The sequence below is a fragment of the Strigops habroptila genome, chromosome 17 (genome assembly GCF_004027225.2).
Source record: "Strigops habroptila isolate Jane chromosome 17, bStrHab1.2.pri, whole genome shotgun sequence".
Classification (NCBI taxonomy): Eukaryota; Metazoa; Chordata; class Aves; order Psittaciformes; family Psittacidae; genus Strigops; species Strigops habroptila.
The window spans coordinates 4,625,232-4,643,476 of NC_044293.2; the positions used below are offsets into that span (position 1 = coordinate 4,625,232).

Genomic DNA, 18,245 nt, shown 5'->3' on the forward strand with positions numbered 1-18,245 from the left:
GATGTCAGGAAAGAATTGCTTTGAAAATACAGGTGGTTTATTTGCAGTATTAAGCCAAACACTTGACTGCTTGGAATAGAAGAGAGAAATCATTAAAGTAAGCAAGTATGTGTGGAAAACAACTTTAGGCTGGGTATGACTAGAAGCACATGGGGCTTGCTTGGCCTTTGTGTGTACTATGTAGAAAGGCAGGCTTATTTTGTCAGGACTTAGGCTAAGAGCAATGTGTCGTGGTTTATGTAAAACTATTTCCCTTTCTAGAACCTGCCTCCATCTCCAAGGGACTGCAAGAGGAAACGGTGGCTGCTGGAGCCACTCTGCGCTTCTGGTGTGATGTTGATGGAAGCCCTGCTCCAACCCTCACCTGGCTCCACAATGCAGCTCCCGTCCATCCCTCTCCACGACATCTGCTGATGGGAAGCAGCCTGCGGATCCGTGGTGTCACCCAGGAGGACTCTGGCTTGTACCAGTGTGTGGCAGACAACGGGGTTGGATTTGCACAGTCCACTGGCCGACTCCATGTCCAGCCAGGTAGGAGCACTCGCAGCCCTCGAGAACTCACACTAAGCATTTGTGCTTCAAGATTTATTCACTTTTATTCCCCTTCCCATCCTAGATTATGTATTGATTTGTTCCTGACCACTGTAATAGCAGATCTTACAAAGAAGATGCTTTCAGTCTTGTTTTAAGAGATGTGGGTATTTCTGGGGTAAAACTCATCCAGCTCCAACCCCTGCCACGGGCAGGGACACCTTCCACTAGAGCAGGTTGCTCCAAGCCCCTGTGTCCAACCTGGCCTTGAACACTGCCAGGGATGGGGCAGCCACAGCTTCTCTGGGCACCCTGTGCCAGCGCCTCAGCACCCTCACAGGGAAGAGCTTCTGCCTCAGAGCTCATCTCAGTCTCCCCTCTGGCAGGTTAAAGCCATTCCCCTTGTCCTGTCCCTACATCCCTTGTCCAAAGCCCCTCTCCAGGTTTACTGGAGCCCCTTTAGGCATTGGAGCTGCTCTAAGGTCTCCCCTTCAGCAGCCTTCTCTTCTCCAGGCTGAACAAGTTGCTTATTGCTTCATGAAGTTGCTACTAGGAAATGACAGTTCTTTCCCTAAAGGCAGAATGGCAAAGAGACGTTTCCTTTCTTCACGCTGGAATATTATGTGATATTAACAACAGGTTTAAGTTCCCCCAACTTCCCTTCACAAGAACTTAGATACAGATTTTTAATGATATGAAGTGACTTAAGTTTCTCAGCTCTTTCAGCATCTTGCCTTAGTAAAATCAGCTGAATGTTGGTGAGATTTAAGGTGAGTGGAATTTAATAAGTGGCCCCATAATTAAAGTTCTTCCTTACCACCACCTATACCTTAAAACTCACTTAAATAATTTGAAGAGATGCTTAAAGGTTCATTTGGAGGGAGAAATAAGATGAAACCTTCAGAAAGTGATCCCATCATGTAGTTGTATAAGTAAGTTATGGTTGGACCTTGCTGAGTGGAAACACAAAACTAAATCTCATCCCAAATCCAGTCTGTGTCGCAGAAAAGCCCCACTGCTTTGCCTCAGTGTTTTATGGCAGTAAATTCAGTTTGAATGTTGTGTTTATTAATTTTTACCAGTTCCTAACATGCTGTACCAGCTTCTGCTGATGGGGCAGAGGGTGGTTGAGGCATTTGGTTTTGATATAAAAGTCCTTAAGTCATTTCTGGGAGCTGTTGGGGTTTAGAACAGCTCCCAACCACACCACAAGACATGCTCAGGCATTGAGAGGTTTAATGAAGAACTGGTGCCAGGTAACACTTCCGAAGCACCTGAGTGACTTAAGCGGCGCAGTTCTTTTAGTGGTAGGATCAACTGGAGCAGCTCAGCCTCACAGCTCATTCCCTGGTGCAAGCACACAGTCAGAGAGTTTATTTGGCTGAAAAATGTCCTTTTTTTTCCCCCCTTTCCTGCTGGATCTATTCCACGACATGATTCACTGCACACTCCTCAAAGCGGGCAGGGCAACTTCAGCTGCCATCATAGTGAGAAACCAGCAAAATGCAAAATGATAGCCTAAGGATCCTCTACCCACAGCCCTTATTTTAAGTCTTTTTTAGACAGCTGGGGTGGCTGCATCCATGGCAATAGCCGCGTTCAGAGGAGAAGCCGGGAAGCAGCTCCTGGGAATGGGATCTGTTTGCACAGTGCAGACAAAAGATAATGTGAACCCAGGTTGAAAGCTGCTGGTGTGTCTTCACCCAGTTTCAAGAATGGTGTAGAAGAACAAGCAGAGGGGCTGTGAAATGTGGCAGGTGGGAATATAGGGAATATATAGGGCTGGGAATAGTTTCTGCAGGAGGAGAGTCTGGATAGGTGAGGGCTAAAATGAGGGAAAGATATGATAGTGAGCTGTGAAATACTGCAAGTTACAGAGAAAACGAGTAAAAGTGACATGTAGGAATAGGACAAGGGGAATGGCTTTAACCTGCCAGAGGGGAGATTGAGATGAGCTCTGAGGCAGAAGCTCTTCCCTGTGAGGGTGCTGAGGCGCTGGCACAGGGTGCCCAGAGAAGCTGTGGCTGCCCCATCCCTGGCAGTGTTCAAGGCCAGGTTGGACACAGGGGCTTGGAGCAACCTGCTCTAGTGGAAGGTGTCCCTGCCCATGGCAGGGGGTTGGAGCTGGATGAGCTTTAAGGTCCCTTCAACCCAAACCAGTCTGGGATTCTATGAAAAGCTATGAATACATTCTTTTAATACCCAAATTTGGGACATTCAGTCCTCTGGTTGCTGCTGGAGGCAGGACTTTGGGCGCCTTTGCCCTGAGCCGACATGGTACCGCGCATGTTCCGCAGCGGGTCCGAGAGGGAAGAGTCTCAGTGGCGAAGGGGAAGGGGACAGCACAAAAAGCCACTAAAGGCCAAAAAAAGTTGCATAATGACACAGCAGCACGGAGGAGCCTCATGTGCTGGCTTCTGTGGGTAGCAATTATGCCAGAACTCAGCATCCGCGTTGCTCCATGGCAATTGTTACCCGGGGCTTGTTTTCCAAAGCAAAGCGACAACCTCCCTCCCAGTTGCTGACGACTCCCCCCTCGCAGCAATAAACACAGCCCTGACTGCAGGTCTCCTGTCACCAGCTGAAACCACAACTCATTCTCCACGCTCAAGAGCCCGTTTCCCCCGCGCTGGAGGGTGTCAAACCACACTGTGCCCACCCTCAAACCCTCCGGGTCCACCACAGTCCTTCTGCCTCCACGACTGGCTCCGGCATTTGGTTCCAATATTAACACCCTTTCCCACTGCTTCGCTGACAGTCGTGGATACCCTTTCCCTGAGAGCTGGTTCTGGGGGTGTCTGATGTCTTAAGCAAACTCCATCTGGCTTTAGGGATGTCCTCCCCACCGTCGTTCCCTCCTTCCTGGCTCTGCCTTTGGTGGTGTTGCTGAATAAATGGGAAGGAACAAACAAGGAATGCTCGCTGCGAGCGTGGCTTCAATTTGAAAAGAGAATTTTCCTCCCCAGCTTTCTTCAAAAGTGGCCAAAAATAGCAGCCACACTTGCTGCTGGTATTTTAATGGAGGTTTGGAGGAATCCGAGTCAGGCAGGCTAACGCTGCCGCCGAGGCTTTACATTACCAAGGAATCTGTTTGTTTTGTAAACCAAGTTCCCTTCATTCCCTTCCCCTTCCAGACCCCGGCACGTAACATAAACCTACACAAATCTGAAAGGCCGGGAAGGGAGAAGAACATCTGGCAGGCTCGGAGCTGCACCACTTCCCAACCCCTTCTGCTTTAAACACTGACATTTACTCGTCCTGGATAATCTCAGATGTCCAACCTGCCACCCCTTTCCTGCCTGGAATGCTGACAAGCTGCGTCAGCCCAACAGTGCTTTCGGACTCACAAACTCATAATATTATATATATATATATAATTATTTTTTCATACCAGGAAAAGCAAATAGGATGGAGGAGGCAGGAGCAGGATTTCTAGGAATGCCATGGTATTAAATTCCAGGTTAGATCTGCCTGTAAACTGAGTTTATTCCCAAACGAAGCAGGCGAGTCGTGCAGCTTTCAAAGCTGATGGAAATTACAGCTGAAACCTCAGAAACGGAGGCAGGAGAATGTCCTCTTGTGTGCACGCCAGCTCAGGCCATGAAGAGTTCCTTGTATCACTGCAATCATTTAAAATTACGCTGTTTGTGTCACGAGTGTAGGTATATATTTATTATTTTTTGGCTCTTAACGTGCATTGCCACTCATTGCTCAGAGATAGGAGTCAAGGCAGGCCTGCAGATGTTGTGTTTCAGGATTTCTCTTTCTGGTCCTCTGAAAACCAAACCCAAACCAAAAACTAAGCTAAAAACCACTGTTCTGCCCTGAACAAACAGCCTGGCAGGGTCAGGGCTGCGCAGGCACCTCTTGTAGTGGCTCTTTGCACAGCACTTGCTTGGAAATGACAGACTTGGAATCATAGAATCATCACAGACTGGTTTGGGTTGAAAGAGCTTAAAGCTCATCCAGTTCCAACCCCCTGCCATGGGCAGGGACACCTTCCACTAGAGCAGGTTGCTCCAAGCCCCTGTGTCCAACCTGGCCTTGAACACTGCCAGGGATGGGGCAGCCACAGCTTCTCTGGGCACCCTGTGCCAGCGCCTCAGCACCCTCACAGGGAAAAGATTCCTTATATCCAACCTAAATCCCTCTAGTTTAAGCATGGAATGATTTAGTGTCTCCTCATTGTGGGGTGAACATACATCATTGTGGAGATGTAACCAGGCTCCTCCCTTTGCAGTTCCTTCAGAAACTGCCACGGAAGCAGAAGAACCATCTCCTGTGGACATTGCCCAGCGCGATGGTGACCTTGGTGCAGCAACGGCGTTCCCGAGCTCACCTCCAACCAAACTCCCTTTGGATGCAGCTGCCACGGATAAAGGCTGGAGCGGGGCCGCTGCCCCTGAGGCCCCCATCATCCTCAGCCCCCCGCAGACACCGAAGCCGGACACCTACACCCTGGTGTGGCGCGCGGGGCGCGACGGGGGCCTGCCCATCAATGCCTACTTCGTCAAGTACCGCAAGGTAACACCTCCCCACCATGGTGTCCTCCTAGTTGTAGGGTGCTCAAGAGCCAGTTGTTGCTGCAGTGTTGGAGTTAACAATGTCAGGGACATGGAGTATGGTTGAAGCACATAGGTGGCCACACAGGCAGCTTCTCTTGGGGTGACCGAAGTCACAGGGACACTGTGCTAACAGTTTTAAGTGAGATTTATACAGCAGAGCCCTGGTTTTCAGTCCCTTTACATGTAATTGTGGTCTATGGGGAATGAGGCTCTGGGGTGAGGTTCAAAATGCATTTGTATGAGGGAGCAAGCTTGAATCTTTTACGGAAGGTTGAGGTGGGAAGATGAGTGTTACTCATGGAGTTTGCAGCTCTGCCTCCTAAACTCTATTAGAACGTACCAAATATGAAGGTGAACTAAAGCTTCAGAAGCAGGTACCCATCATGTCCTTAAATTGACAGCGAGTAACATCAGAAGCAGGCAATGTCTGTGCCCCTTCTCCCAAGCAAACAGCTCCCTGCATGGCAAAGCTGTTTGGTTTATTTTTCACAAGCTTTTTAATCCTCCACATCCTGATCTTGTCTTAGCCTGGAGGGAACGCTTAGGTTTTTGACCTGTTGGTTCCTGAAACCCCAGTGCCAAAGTGTGTTGCTACAATTTCTCATTCAGAGGTGCTTGGTTCACATGAGCACTGAAAGTGCTTGAATGCTACTTTGACCTTTTTGATGCTTACCCTTCACTCATACCAATCCTTTGCACATTAGATGTGCTCACTCATGCGTTGCTCAGTAGGGAGTTTGTTGTGGGGTTTTTAGGGTGGTGGTTTCTTTGCGCCATCAAATTATTTTATGGATATCCCTCTTTTATATCTAAAAAATAGGGGAATAAAAGCCTTAAGAGTTGTTGCTTCAGAAGAAAATGCTTGAACAAAGCCCTCTGCCATAACCTTTGATAATCCCCAGTGTTCAGATCTGCCTTCTATGTTTTATTAAAGTCTTATATTGTTTAGGAGTTTATTTTTGGTAGAATCTTTGCCTTTTCCATTGGGATTTGGGGTAATGTTCTCCTGCAAAGGTCAAGCATTAAGAGACTACCCCGAATCTCTCGTCTTTCTTCAGTGGAGCTGGCGATTTCACTGGTAAATGAAAAAGTGGGGTTTTATTAAAAAGAAAAGGGAAACGTGCATTAATAAACCCCAAATCTTGGTCTCCCTGGTGGCTTCCTCTTTTCCAGCCTCCAGAACTAAGAAAGACATGCTTTTCATTGCCCATTTTAGCCGATGAATACTTTTAAACGCCTCAGTGCAGGAAAAGCTGGGATAGTTCAGGGAACATCTCCTTCTCATTAGGGTGCTGGGTCCAGCCCTTGGATGTCACACGCACAGCTGAAGGCTCTTGGAGTCTTTAAACATCACTTGGTCTCTTGCTGGTTTTTAGCCATGAGTGAAAACAATCATTTTTTCCCTCAAAACAAATGCATGTGTGTGTGTGTGGAGAGGGAAAACCAATTCAGTCCAGTGAAGGAGCATGAGGAAAGTGGTTGCAAAAGTGCAGATTTGTGGCAAGAAGCACTTGGAGACGAAGTGTCAGTGGAGGAAAACCTGACGAGTTTTGCCAGGGGGCTCTGGGTGCGTGAAAGCATTGAGGGATTTGAGCGTTCCGTCGGGATCTGCGCCCCTCATGGCTGATGCTGAGCTTTCCCTCCCTGTCCCCTCAGCTGGATGACAGCGCTGGCGTGGTGGGGAGCTGGCACACGGTGCGTGTCCCGGGCAGCGAGAACGAGCTGCGGCTCACGGAGCTGGAGCCCTCCAGCCTCTACGAGGTGCTGATGGTGGCGAGGAGCGCGGCGGGCGAGGGGCAGCCCGCCATGCTGACCTTTCGCACCAGCAAAGGTGGGTGCAGCACCACGTCCCTGGGTCCTGGGTCTTCCAGAAGCCATTCATTCCAATAACATCAACTAGATGTTGTCTGCTAAGCCGTGGGCAGAGTGTTCTGCAATTTAATTGCTAAAGAACAGCTAATACAGCTGTAGGGCAAACTTACATAGAATCATAGAATCAGACTTCCCTGAGCGTGACCAGTGCTGTTGGTTAAGTAGAAGCTGTTAAAAGCTTGATAATGTTATTTTGGGGATGGTTATTGAGATTTCTCCACCTCTTGCTTCAAGGAGCACAGTCAGGGAGCAGCCAGCCCTTGTTCTGGTTTATTCAGACTATCACAAAACACGCTCTGGGCACCATCCAGTCTTTATAGAGCAACAAACCCCTTCTGGTTTGCTTTGCAGACACTGCAGTGAAATCTCTCTGCAGAGCAGAACCCAGCTGGTTTCATAGTTGCGTGCAGATAGCAACAAGGAGAGCCTTTCTAATCAAAGCAGCCTTTGTCCTTTCCAGCTTGGATGCTGGTGGCTGAACTCTGAAGCAAACAATATTTTTTGATACCAATGTACAAGAACAGGATAGCTTAACATTTTTATTAAGAATGTTATGTACTGGGAAATTCATGATACTGGTACAGGCCAAAAGTCCATCTGGCCAGTATCCTGGGCAAAGCTGTGGCCAAGTACAGCTTCCATCACCTTTTTATTGAGCCTCTTTCTCTAGATGGGGATTTCAGTGTGCTGATCTAAAACAAGTGTACGTGTTTTAGAATCATGGAATGGTTTGTGTTGGAAGGGACCTTAAAGCTCATCCAGTCCCAACCCCCTGCCACGGGCAGGGACACCTTCCACTAGAGCAGGTTGCTCCAAGCCCCTGTGTCCAACCTGGCCTTGAACACTGCCAGGGATGGGGCAGCCACAGCTTCTCTGGGCACCCTGTGCCAGCGCCTCAGCACCCTCACAGGGAAGAGCTTCTGCCTCAGAGCTCATCTCAGTCTCCCCTCTGGCAGGTTAAAGCCATTCCCCTTGTCCTGTCCCTCCAGGCCCTTGTCCAAAGCCCCTCTCCAGCTTTCCTGTACCCCCTTTAGGCACTGAATGCTGCTGTAAGGCCTCCCTGCAGCCTTCTTTACTCCAAGCTGAATAATCCCAACTCTCAGCCTGCCTGCTTTCACCACCTACTGTGATTTCCTGACAAGAGCGGGCTTTGAAACCTGGGCAGGAGCTGGTGGCATCACCACAAAGTGCAGTACTGCAGGTGAACAGGCACTTACCCACAGCACAAGAGGCCCTGGGCTGACAGGGGAAGTCTCTTTTTGCTCCTTTGACTGTTTAGCTTGTGATTTGGATCCAGGGCTTTAGTCTTGCCAGTGGTCTCGTGGAATAAGCACATTGTGAGAGGCAATGAGCAGCATTTTCTCATCCAATCCCTGAGCTGACACACTCTATATCAAATCTTTCTTAGAAAGAACATCGTCCTCCAAAAACACCCAGGCTCCATCCCCTCCCGTGGGCATTCCCAAACATCCCCTTGTTCATGAGGGCACAAACACTTTCGGTGTCATCCTGCCAGACCTCTCTCGTCACAGTGGAGGTAAGTGGGTGGATGGTTTGTAATGCATGTGCTAAAAGCTGTGTTAATTACAGCTCTAGGTGCTTGTATGTCCTCTTCTATCTTCTAGTTATTCCCTAAGGCTTCTTTATTACAGGTATGTTCCCTCTCTGGTGGGTCTTCTGTGAGGGAAGTCACATATCTGCTAGATTTTGTGTTCTTCCATGTGTCTCCAGAGTAAAAGATCATACTCTGGGACTAACTAAAGGTTGCCTGATTCCAGGCAGCATTCTAAGTACCTGCCTTGATACCTCAGCTTTCCACAGCAACATGAAGTCACCAAGAAGTAGCACAGTTCTGACAGCCTCCAGTGTCTGTGGTGGGGTATTTGAAGCTGTGAGCTCAGTAAATGCATGCCCTAATCTAGAAAATATATAATATTTCTAAGGATGCTGTTACCCGTGTGTGTGTCTCTCAAAAAATAAGAGTTTCATGGATAACCCGTGTTCTTGCTGCTCAGTTGTAAACCCGACATTGCTTTCGGCTAAATACTCTGGCTTCCTCTTCCACCGTGAAAGAAGAGGAAAAGGGGGAACAGAGAATGACTGTGTCAGGCTTTTAAGTTCTCAAAGTGGATTATATCTGTTCTGAATGTTTTCCTGGAGCTTCCCAGGGCTGGGCTTGTTTCTGATGGCAGGAAGATAGAACTGCTTGTGATCTTTAGCCTGGTTTCCAGTAAAAACAGCATGTTTCTAGTCCTTTTTCTCACACCCCAGCCTCTGAACTCACTGACCTGATTCAGGCAGATTTACTCAGGAGCTGAGATCTCAGAGGTGACTTGGTGTCTAAAATTGGGGGTAAACCCAAAGGTGAATGGAGAGGTTCAAGGAGCTGAGCGTCACATGCTTGTGACAGTGCTGAATAGCAGTGGAGCCACACAAGGGGACACCTTTTGTGTGCCTGGCTGCCAGTGCTCAGCCTGTTCCTCACAGCAAGCTCTGTTTGCTGTTCCTTGCTCCCTTCCTCCTCTCATCAGTGACCAGCTCCCCAGTGATGAATACAAGCTGCTTTAGTAAAGCCTTATGGCTCTCGTCGGTCATCAGAGTGGTTGTAAGCAGATGTACTAACACCACTTCTCTCCCTTCTCTCTGTTCCACTGCTGTCTGTAACTTCAAGTGAGTTCAGTAAGTATACGGCTCGTTGCATGCTTCCTTTGCTCTCCCTTCTCATTTCCCCACCATACAGTGCTCCTTAGTGTGGATGGGTTGAAGTCGTGTTGGGGCTGGGGGAGTTCTGGTGTTTTGAGAGGGATAACCATGTTTTTCCTCTTCACTTAGTCTTATGTTTCCACTTCCCTGTAGAGATGGGTTGGGCGAGTGCAACACCATAGAATGGGTTGGGTTGGAGGGGACCTTAAAGATGTCTAGTTCTAACCATCTCTTTTTTGATGATTATATGGATAAGTTGACACCTGTTTTCTGCTCTTCAACCATCTCTTCCAGAAGAGCAAAGGGGAGTAGTTGCTACAGGAGGATTTAAGATCCTCCTTGTTGTATTATACCATAACCACCAGCAACAAGCTTAAGCAGTGGCTACAGAAAGTGAAGCTGAAGGTGACTGCAATCCTGTGGTGACTGAGTTTCTCATTTCAGTTCCAGAAGCTCCTGACAGACCCACGATCTCCACAGCATCAGAGTCATCCGTCTACGTCACATGGATCCCACGAGCAAACGGGGGCTCCCCCATTACTGCCTTCAAGGTGGAATACAAGCGCCTGGGCCGCAGCAGCGACTGGCTCGTGGCAGCTGACAACATTTCTCCTTCCAAGCTCTCTGTGGAAGTTCGGAACTTGGAGCCAGGTATTACAAATGATCCTTCCTTCACCTCAGCTGATGTTGCTGGTGTCTTTGCTTGGGTGGCTGCAACTCTTTGGTTGTTTCATTTGAACTTCTGCTCGGATTGTCCTGTTTCTGGTAGTTAGTTGGGTTTTTTATGTGGGATAGGAGCTCATTACATGGATTCAAGTTGATTTCTGGCTTCTCAAGTGGAAAAAACCCACCAGTATAATTTAATACTTGTTCATGTGGAGAGGAGGGTTGTGTATTTTTGCTATTTTTAACTTAATTGTCCTTCTAGTAAATACTCAGAATGCAGAGAGAGAAATGCAGTAATGGAAAAACATCTGTCCTGACTTCTGGTGTCCAGCCCTGAAAGCTCAGGGAGAGGATGCAGGAATAGAGGGAATAGATGATGGTGATGATGAGTATCCTTTGAAGCCTCTGCTTGGTGCCCACCAGTTTTCAGTTTAGAGCCTTCCCAAGCTGATGGAGGCATCATAATCCAAAAAGCCTTTGGATTTTTCTTGAGTGACTTTGTCTAATTGCTTTTAGAAGCTGTTTATCTTTGTGATGTCCCCATTAGTCTGTGGCAACGAGTCCAACGTTCTTTTCTAACTGGCCGTTGTGCAGAAAGACTTCCTAATCTGTTTAGTCTCCCCTCAAAGCCTCTTTCTAGTGCTTGTTTTGCTCCTACATCATCTTTCTTCCACTTTTTCCCTTAAAAGGAGAGATGTACAGGTTCCGTGTGATTGCTGTGAACAACTATGGGGAGAGCCCACGCAGCGCAGCATCCCGCCCCTACCAAGTAGCCGGGTTTACCAGCCGCTTCTCCAACCGCCCCATCACAGGACCTCACATTGCTTATACCGAAGCCATCAGTGACACTCAGATCATGTTGAAATGGACGGTAGGTATCACTGTCTCCTGTTCTTCTCACAGTTGTAGGCCAGTTTTTACTGCTGTGGGTCTTAAGACTCACGGATTAGAGCTGATTGCAGAGTAGCGAGTGGTGGTTTTCCTCCCTGAGACTCCTAGAAAGGGCTGAGAACTTCATCCTTGTGTGGTGGGATTGAATCATAGAACCTCAGACTGGATTGTGTTGGAAGGGACCTTAAAGCTCATCCAGCTCCAACCCCTGCCACGGGCAGGGACACCTTCCACTAGAGCAGGTTGCTCCAAGCCCCTGTGTCCAACCTGGCCTTGAACACTGCCAGGGATGGGGCAGCCACAGCTTCTCTGGGAAAAGTCTGTGCCAGCGCCTCAGCACCCTCACAGGGAACAGCTTCTGCCTCAGAGCCCATCTCAGCCTCCCCTCTGGCAGGTTAAAGCCATTCCCCTTGTCCTGTCCCTACAGGCCCTTGTCCAAAGCCCCTCTCCAGGTTTCCTGGAGCCCCTTTAGGCACTGGAGCTGCTCTAAGGTCTCCCCTTCAGGAGCCTTCTCTTCTCCAGGCTGAACCAGCCCAGCTCTCTCAGCCTGGCTCCAGAGCAGAGCTGCTCCAGCCCTCGCAGCAGCTCTGTGGCTTCCTCTGGCCTCGCTCCAGCAGCTCCACGTCACTCTGGTGCTGCTGCCCCAGAGCTGGATCAGGGCTGCAGGGGGAGAATCCCCTCCATACCTACTGCTCACGCTCTGGGGGCGCAGCCCAGCACACGGGGGTTTCTGGGCTCAAGCACACACTGAAGCCAGGCCATGGGGAGCTTCTCCTCACCCAGCACCCCAAGTCCTTCTCCTCAGGGCTGCTGTCAATGAATTGGGTAACTTAATGGGCCATTTCCCTCTGCAGCCCTTTGCCCCCCGTTTCTGACCCTTCAGAGCCGGCCCTGTTGGTTGTTCCCTGCCCTTCGTGCCGTCTCCCAGCTTCCCCGCTTGCCTTCCCCTTCCAGCTCCCCAGGGATGCTGCAGGCACCTCCTCCGGTTACACCAGATGTGAGCCCAACTGGCAGCTCCAGTGAGAGCCTGCAGCCGCCTCAGTCCACCTGCTTTGGCACAGACATACCAAGAGGCACCAGCGGGCTTAACTCTGTCCAAACCCCTGCTCATGCCAGAGCTGTGCACAAGTTGGCTTCATTTCCCGCAGTTCCTGCTGCTTTTGTCAATCCCGGCTGTGGTGGAAGCGGGAGTTGAGCTGAAAACCTGCACCCAATAGAGGTTTCATGTGAGAGAAACGTTTGCCCTTCCCCTCTTACCTCGTCTTCTGTAAACAAGTACTTTAAAGTCCTTATTGAAACCCACAGAAATCCTTTGCTCTTGTTTTGAAATCTAACCCCCAGTATACTTTGGAGGATTTAATGTGTCGAGTTCCCAGTGTTAGTTTGCTCTGCTAGCTCAGCCTGAAGAGATGTTAAGGATAATAAACTTAAAATAACCTCTCGTTCCTCAGGAGGCTGCAGAACTTGAAGTGAAATATTCTCAAGCTGAATTGAGGAGTGACCTTCACTCTTGCTGAAGTAAAAACAGTCTTAACTTTTCCATTCCCATTAATCACAGAGATTTTCAGGCCCTTCATGGTCAAACCCTAACGGAGGGTTTGGGCAGGGGTGTGGGAGGAAAGTGTCAGCCTCAGTTCAGCCTCTTGTCCCCTCCTTTTTCAGCTGATCCAAGGAGCTTGGTGGCAAAGCACCCTCCGGCAGGCCCCTGCCGTTGGGCTCAGCTTATCTGTGCAGTGGATATTGCTCTTTCCTGTTGTAGCATCTGCACAAACCTCCCCCTGCTCAACCCTTCACAAAAAACCACATATTTCAAGGTGATAAGATACTCAGAGATGACAACTCAGCGGGACTCGATTATTTCCTATGGAGCCAGGCTGAGAGAGCTGGGCTGGGGCAGCCTGGAGAAGAGAAGGCTCCTGAAGGGGAGACCTTAGAGCAGCTCCAGTGCCTAAAGGGGCTCCAGGAAACCTGGAGAGGGGCTTTGGACAAGGGATGGAGGGACAGGCCAAGGGGAATGGCTTTAACCTGCCAGAGGGGAGATTGAGATGAGCTCTGAGGCAGAAGCTCTTCCCTGTGAGGGTGCTGAGGCGCTGGCACAGGGTGCCCAGAGAAGCTGTGGCTGCCCCATCCCTGGCAGTGTTCAAGGCCAGGTTGGACACAGGGGCTTGGAGCAACCTGCTCTAGTGGAAGGTGGCCCTGCCCATGGCAGGGGGTGGAGCTGGATGAGCTTTAAGGTCTCTTCCAAACTATTCTCTGCTCCTGTTTTTCTTCTCTAACACAGTGTCTATAATTCTCTTCCAGTACATAACGTCGAGCAACAACAACACACCCATCCAAGGGTTTTATATCTACTATCGCCCTACGGACAGCGACAACGATAGCGACTACAAGAGGGATGTTGTGGAAGGTACTGTGCAATGTACACATGCTGCAGAGCACCACTCCATGGGGAAGAACATCCTGTAGCCATATTGGCTGTGTTTATATGAAATCTAAAGTGCTTTTCCCAAACGAAGTCATTACAGTATATTTCACCCAAGTAGCTATTTCGACTCCCATCACATCAAGTTCTGCCCACACATGAGCTTGTTTCTTCCTTCTGAAGCCTCTTCTGCATGGAAGCTTGAGCACTAAATACTGGGGTTTGGTTTATCTTGTTATGCTGCTGCAAATCCTTACTGCAGGTCTATTTAAACTGGTTTAGCTTCAAGTAGTTGAGTAGAGAGAAAGCAGCGTACATGAGATTTAACCCAGGGTAGGACTGTCCTAATAACTACCTGGCTCTTAAAATGATTTACTCCAGCACAGATTTTCTACACTGGGTAGTAGCATTGTGTGTAATTGCCCTCCCCTTACCTTGCTTAATTGCTTACCCTGCTATCAGGAAGTTAGTTTCACCTCCAGTGCTGTAGTAGCTGCAAGCACAGGTATGTTTGTGCTTCATTTTGCCTTTTAATCGGGTTATTTTTTCCCCCTTGTGCACATGAGATCATCATTTTCCTGGAAGAACTTCTTAGATAATGTCTCTGTTAGCCCAGAAATGGAAAACCCTTTTAAAAATATTTTACTTCACATCCTTATTGCCTGGGCTGAGTAAACTCAGTGATCTCATTCTGTCCCTGTGACGTTCATTATTTTTCCCCCCTCATTTATTTCAGTTACAGGAGGAACGAGCCTCAATTTTGACCGTTTTCCCCTGCTAGACAATACTCCACATAGTCCTTTGATGCATGACATAACTTCTTGCACACTATAAAGCCATTCAAGAGCCCGAGTTTCAGCTTTAAAGCAGCTCATGCAGTCTGCACCTTCATCTGCAAATGTATTTGAGCCTGTGCTCGACAGAGCTTGTGTGTTTATAAATGTGCTGCACTGAGCAGTGAGTTGTTTAAGTGGGCTCCACTGTGCTGTGAAATTAGCTTGTTTCTGCTGGCTTTTTTTCTTTTTCCAAGAGCATGTGCCTGTATTGAGCTCTTTGTGGCAGTCTGAAACCATTAGCAGCTGCCAGAGCCTGCAACAGAAACTCAGCCGTGGAAATATTTCAACTCATTTCTTTGCTCCCCTAAATTAACTGTTGTGGAGGGGGGGGGGGGGAAAGAGCTATTTTCAATTAAAGTGTGTTTGGAAGCATTTGATGTTGAAATATGTGGAGAAACACATGACTTAAGGTATTTTTGCCATAAATCACTTGTTCTTAATATTTTTCCCCCCCTCCTCTGTTACCTTTGAATTAATCTGTCTGTTTTTTGACAGGGAATTTTATCTTGAAATGACTGTGTGAGTTGTGGAAAAAGTGTTGTGATGCCTGTATGAGCTAAGTGCTTGCCTCAGGCTTTCCTCACTGTTTCCTGTTAAGTCTTGTCTTTCGAGACATTCAAAACTGCAGAAACCTTTTTTTTCCCCCCTTATAAATGCTGCTACAGGCAAAATCAGCTTGTATTTAAAGAAAAACCCAAGCAAAAAGCCCGACTCAGATGCCTCTTTAGGCAGCTTTAAGCAAAATCGGCCCCGTCCTGCCCTGATGGTCTGTATTTGGAGGGTCCTGGATATTGAATTTTGAATGTAAATGCAGTCTGATGTCAGTTGTTTAAATGTTTTTCCTTGCTAATGGTGCACGGAGAGGACAGTTAAAGTGCCTGTCCTGATTCCAGCTCCACTAATGGCTTCAAGCGGAAACCTAAAACCTGGTGTAGTAATTACCGAAAGGAATGCTTGGGGGTGGGGGCGACGGGAAAACCAGGAGGAACCTTGGGAAAACGGGGGATTTAGGGAAAGGCCGGTTCCAGCTTCAGCCGGGGCTTGTCCATCTGCACTTGGGGTGCCTGGCACAGAGCTCAGACCCTCCTCAAACCCCCAAACTGAGCTGGGGTCCTCCTGGGCGCCCTTTTTCCCTGTGGCTGGGGCCATAGGATCATGGAATGGTTTGGGTTGGAAGGATCATCTAAGCTGCTGATAGTTCGTAATGTTAAAGCCCTAAAGCCACGTTCAGAGTTGGGCTTGTCAGGCTGGGCTGGGTCAGCCTGGAGAAGAGAAGGCTCCTGAAGGGGAGACCTTAGAGCAGCTCCAGTGCCTAAAGGGGCTCCAGGAAACCTGGAGAGGGGCTTTGGACAAGGGATGAAGGGACAGGACAAGGGGAATGGCTTTAACCTGCCAGAGGGGAGACTGAGATGAGCTCTGAGGCAGAAGCTCTTCCCTGTGAGGGTGCTGAGGCGCTGGCACAGACTTTTCCCAGAGAAGCTGTGGCTGCCCCATCCCTGGCAGTGTTCAAGGCCAGGTTGGACACAGGGGCTTGAAGCAACCTGCTCTAGTGGAAGGTGTCATCTTCCCATCATCTCAAATTGTGTGATGAACGGGTCAGAGTCATGTTGACAGCCCCAGATGAGTGGGCTCTATTTTCGTTATTAATACTTCAAACAGAAGGTGGTCTGACAGCTCCTTAGGAACAGTGGAAACAGTTCCAGGTGGTATTTTCCAAGAGGGATTGAACAGCCCTTGAACAGTTAATTAAATTCCCTAAAAATTAAAAGATACATAAAAAAGAGGGTGGTTTATTAAAGTTTGTCACAAGCCCCTGAAAGTCCAAACTGGGAGATTTATCTGGAAGTGCTGGTGCTGCAGGAGGGTGTCTCAATGAAAGGCTGGCCAGGAGCCAGAGATGACAAACCTGTCCCATTAGAGAAGATTGCTTGGCTGGGGAGGCAGCTCGCAGGGGCAGGCAGCGAGCTCTGCTTCCTCCTGGGTCCAATGAAACACACCTTCAGTTCTCCCTCGTGTTGAGCAACACGCATGGACCCTTCCTATGCAAAACGGGTGGCTTCGGTCAGTCCTCGTGTCTCCAGGGATCCTGTGGGGTTGCAGACTGGGAGAGGGTCTTCACACAGTCAAGTTTTCCTCTTGGCCCAAGTTTAATCTATTTTCTGTGCCTGTTTTTGTAGTTTATTTGCCCTGTGTACTGTAACCAGCTAATATAAACCCTCCTAAACACATCCCTTTCATACTTAAGATGCACAGAACTGTTGATTTTAAATGTCCAGAAGCTGGAAACTTGAATGTCTGGTTTTTGAGTTTAGCAACTTCTGTTTTTTGTAGAGAAAGATCCTCATTTAAAAAATCAGTTGAAAATACTGAAAAAAACCCCATTTTTATTCATCAAAAGGTGGTTCTAAGAATCTATTTCACAAGACAAGGCAAGTCTTCAGCAGGGACTGTAGTGATAGGACAAGGGGGAATGGGTTCAGACTGAAACAGAGGAGATTTAGGTTGGATATAAGGAAGAAGTTCTTTACCATGAGTGTGGTGAGGCGCTGGCACAGGCTGCCCAAGGAAGCTGTGGCTGCCCCATCCCTGGCAGTGTTCAAGGCCAGGTTGGACACAGGGGCTTGGAGCAACCTGCTCTAGTGGAAGGTGTCCCTGCCCGTTGCAGGGGGTTGGAACTGGATGAGCTTTAAGCTCCCTTCCAACCCAAACCATTCTATGATTCTTACAATTACAGATAAGCCCATAAATTGTTAACAAAGACTTTTGTGCCAGCAGGAAAAGCTGCAGTGCCCCATTCTACAGAGAAGGACGCTGCCGTGTAGCTAATTCTGGCTCATGCATGTGAATAAATGCAATTGCTTTATTTTTCTCTCCCCCCTTAGGTACAAAGCAATGGCACTTGATAAATCACCTGCAGCCAGAAACATCCTACGACATCAAGATGCAGTGCTACAACGAGGGCGGCGAGAGCGAGTACAGCAACGTGATGATCTGCGAAACCAAAGGTGAGCACCCAGATAGCAGCAGTGGCTGTTTGGGGCATGGAATAGCTGCTGTGCTCAGGGGGGCTTATTGCAGAAGTGCAGAAGTCAGCTGCGAGGAAGACTGGAATGTTTTGGAGGATTGTTTTGTCTTCCGAAGCTGGGATTGTTTGGAGCATATGGAAACTGATACGTTGCGCTCCCAAGAGAGGCTCTTAGCAGAGCTCTGCAGCTTTCCCTGCCCTCAGAGATAGTCTTGTTGTTCTGGGCTGTGGGGTTTTCCCTTCTGCTGTGCTGATAGCCTCTTCTTAGGAGACAACCATGCTCTTGAAGATGACAGAATTGATTTGTATGTCTGCTTTATGTCTTGGGGGCTCTGTGACACGTTGTATAAGTGCAGACCGCAGCAGTTGATGGCTCTGTTGGCTGCCTCCATCGCTAATCCTGCGTGCCTCTGGCACAGAGCGTGTACTGTTCTCTGGAAGTGTCAGATATGGCAGTCACATTTATTTTGCAAAGAATTCCTGTCTCCTTTAATCTCTAAACCCAAGTAAGGCTGTAAAGGGAAAATGCAGACAGTAAACTTCAAATGCAGGGCTAGGAAAAAATGTTTGAAAAAGGCAGCAAAAAGCCCTCCAGGAGCGGAAGCATCAACACTGAGTGAAGTTTGTAGTGAAGCCTTTGAAAGAAGGGCTGGAGCTGCACGGCTGTGAGGCTGTGTGCACACTTGGTCTTCCTTCTGCAAGGAACAGCACTTTCTTCCTTCGTTTTAAAACCA

At 48.6% G+C, this 18,245-nt stretch overlaps 1 protein-coding gene across 1 annotated transcript in view; it reads left to right on the forward strand.

Annotated features, from left to right (window-relative positions):
• The window catches only part of CDON (cell adhesion associated, oncogene regulated), a 54,978-nt gene that overhangs the window by 24,864 nt on the left and 11,869 nt on the right, over positions 1 to 18,245 (forward strand). Inside the window, exons 7-14 of the mRNA XM_030505570.1 lie at positions 262 to 531; positions 4,772 to 5,055; positions 6,753 to 6,927; positions 8,377 to 8,505; positions 10,116 to 10,322; positions 11,027 to 11,208; positions 13,530 to 13,635; positions 17,369 to 17,491. Of these exons, the coding sequence (XP_030361430.1) occupies positions 262 to 531; positions 4,772 to 5,055; positions 6,753 to 6,927; positions 8,377 to 8,505; positions 10,116 to 10,322; positions 11,027 to 11,208; positions 13,530 to 13,635; positions 17,369 to 17,491 (1,476 nt within the window). The remainder of the gene's footprint in view (positions 1 to 261; positions 532 to 4,771; positions 5,056 to 6,752; positions 6,928 to 8,376; positions 8,506 to 10,115; positions 10,323 to 11,026; positions 11,209 to 13,529; positions 13,636 to 17,368; positions 17,492 to 18,245) is intronic.